General features: G+C 38.2%; 1 protein-coding gene across 1 annotated transcript in view; it reads left to right on the plus strand. All coding sequences in view use genetic code 11, as the record gives it.

Annotated features, from left to right (window-relative positions):
- Positions 1-230: 230 nt before the first annotated feature.
- EGR_06244 (hypothetical protein) overlaps positions 231-1764 on the plus strand; it is a gene marked incomplete at both ends in the record, with an annotated part of 6599 nt that continues 5065 nt past the window's right edge. Inside the window, 2 exons of the mRNA XM_024495493.1 lie at positions 231-476; positions 643-685. Coding sequence (XP_024350124.1) covers positions 231-476; positions 643-685 — 289 coding nt within the window. The remainder of the gene's footprint in view (positions 477-642; positions 686-1764) is intronic.

Below are 1764 nucleotides of genomic sequence, written 5' to 3' on the forward strand. Positions count from 1 at the left end.
ATCATAAAGACCTAAATGAAGTGAATAATTGCCCTCAGATCCCTGCTCCACTTCGATAACTTTTATGCGTCGGTAGACAGAAGCTCTAGTCAAATAGTGGAGGAGCACAGCGGCTGACTTTGACGGCACTCAGTACCTCGTCTGATTGCCAAGTGACAATAATATGATTTTATTCCCTTCCTTTCTCGATTTGTAAAGCCAAATTCTCTTGCCTTAAGTGGGAAGAATACATGGGTGCCAGTGAACCAATTCGGTCTTCGATAGAAACCAGCATTGTTGGGAATGAAAATTGCAATATTTTGAAAACAAAAGTTAAGAGGCTGAAGAAATTTTGGAATACTTTTTTTTCATTTCTCATAGGATTGAGAATGGATTTGAATAGGAATGTGTATTTTTTATATCGCACTGTATCAAATCTACGACTTTTTGTTTCTATAAGTTATAAATATAGGTCTAAATGTATTTTTATTGTTATGGTCCCCTAAAAAGCTTACCAAGATGCAATTAATAATTTCGTTTGTTGAAAGCAGATGAAGGAAGTAGGTCCCGCATCAAATACCCCTTTACTTACAACTTCATAGTGGTGCATTAGTTTAATTACTGAGTATGCCTACCTTACTTTTTCCTTCAAAATATCTATAGAAGCCTTCAAAAAGTCTTGTTCACATAGGGAGGAAAAACACTGGTAAAAATTACAGGTTAACTTAAATTCCGACATTTTTGCCTAGCATGTAATAACAACGAGGTTAATAAAATTCAATGCTTACATTTGCACCCCCGGGACTTCCCAAAAGACACATTTAGGAAAAATACTCTAGTAGATTACGTAATTTGGAAATACAGAAGAGATCGGTGCTACTGACTCTGTCTGGAGACCATGCCGTCCGACAAAAGTACAGTGGCGAAGCCCCTAAGTGGCCCTTACCAAAACCGAGGATTGAACAAACTTTTAACGTTAATTAATAAAGGAGATTTTCAGGTTTACAGGAGAAATTTGAAAAATTTCATTTGATAATAACTGCACTTTTTCTGTCAGCACGACTGAACCATTCAGGGTACCTGCCTGCCTCATAGCTTGTAGTTTGATAATCGAGGAAAGTAAAAATGTATGTAAGTTGTAATTTTTGCCGTTCTTTCAAAGGGCTTCAGTACGTGCACAGCGTCTTGTAACAGTAAGCTTCTATCACATGTCCAGAAGTTAGAATCCGGAGTTGCACGCGCCGAAGGACTGCGGAGGTGGTGGGCGGTGGCGGATCATTACTGGTCCAGAATGTACGACTGGCTCTAAAACGTGTACACTACAAATGGCTAAATGTCAATGTCTACTGAGCCTAGGATATGCTCAGATTTGGAGGGTGTAACTTTGCTCATCATTGGGCAGATTGTCTAAGAATAATCTAAACGTGTAATTAATTCTCTGCGTTGAAGTTTCTTTACTAGCACTAGTAAGAAATTGGGATTAGTGTTGAAGTACAATAAGGGACTAGGTGGAAAAAAGGAACGTAGTTATTTAACCTAAAATGTGTTGCCTACTCATCCCCTTTCGACTTGTCAATTTTTTGTTTGACTTGAATACGACCTCGCATTGATTACTCACATTTTGTTGCACTCAACACTTGTCGACCTACATACCAAGCTCCTCAATTTTTATGCCAATGAACAATAATTTTCCTGGGTACAAAATCAATCGTATAGTTCAGCCATCTTACAGAACACAATGCCTATCCTATCTGTGTAATGTGTTCACCATCAACACAGTCTTTG

The sequence above is a fragment of the Echinococcus granulosus genome (assembly GCF_000524195.1).
Source record: "Echinococcus granulosus chromosome Unknown EG_S00053, whole genome shotgun sequence".
Lineage (NCBI taxonomy): Eukaryota > Metazoa > Platyhelminthes > Cestoda > Cyclophyllidea > Taeniidae > Echinococcus > Echinococcus granulosus.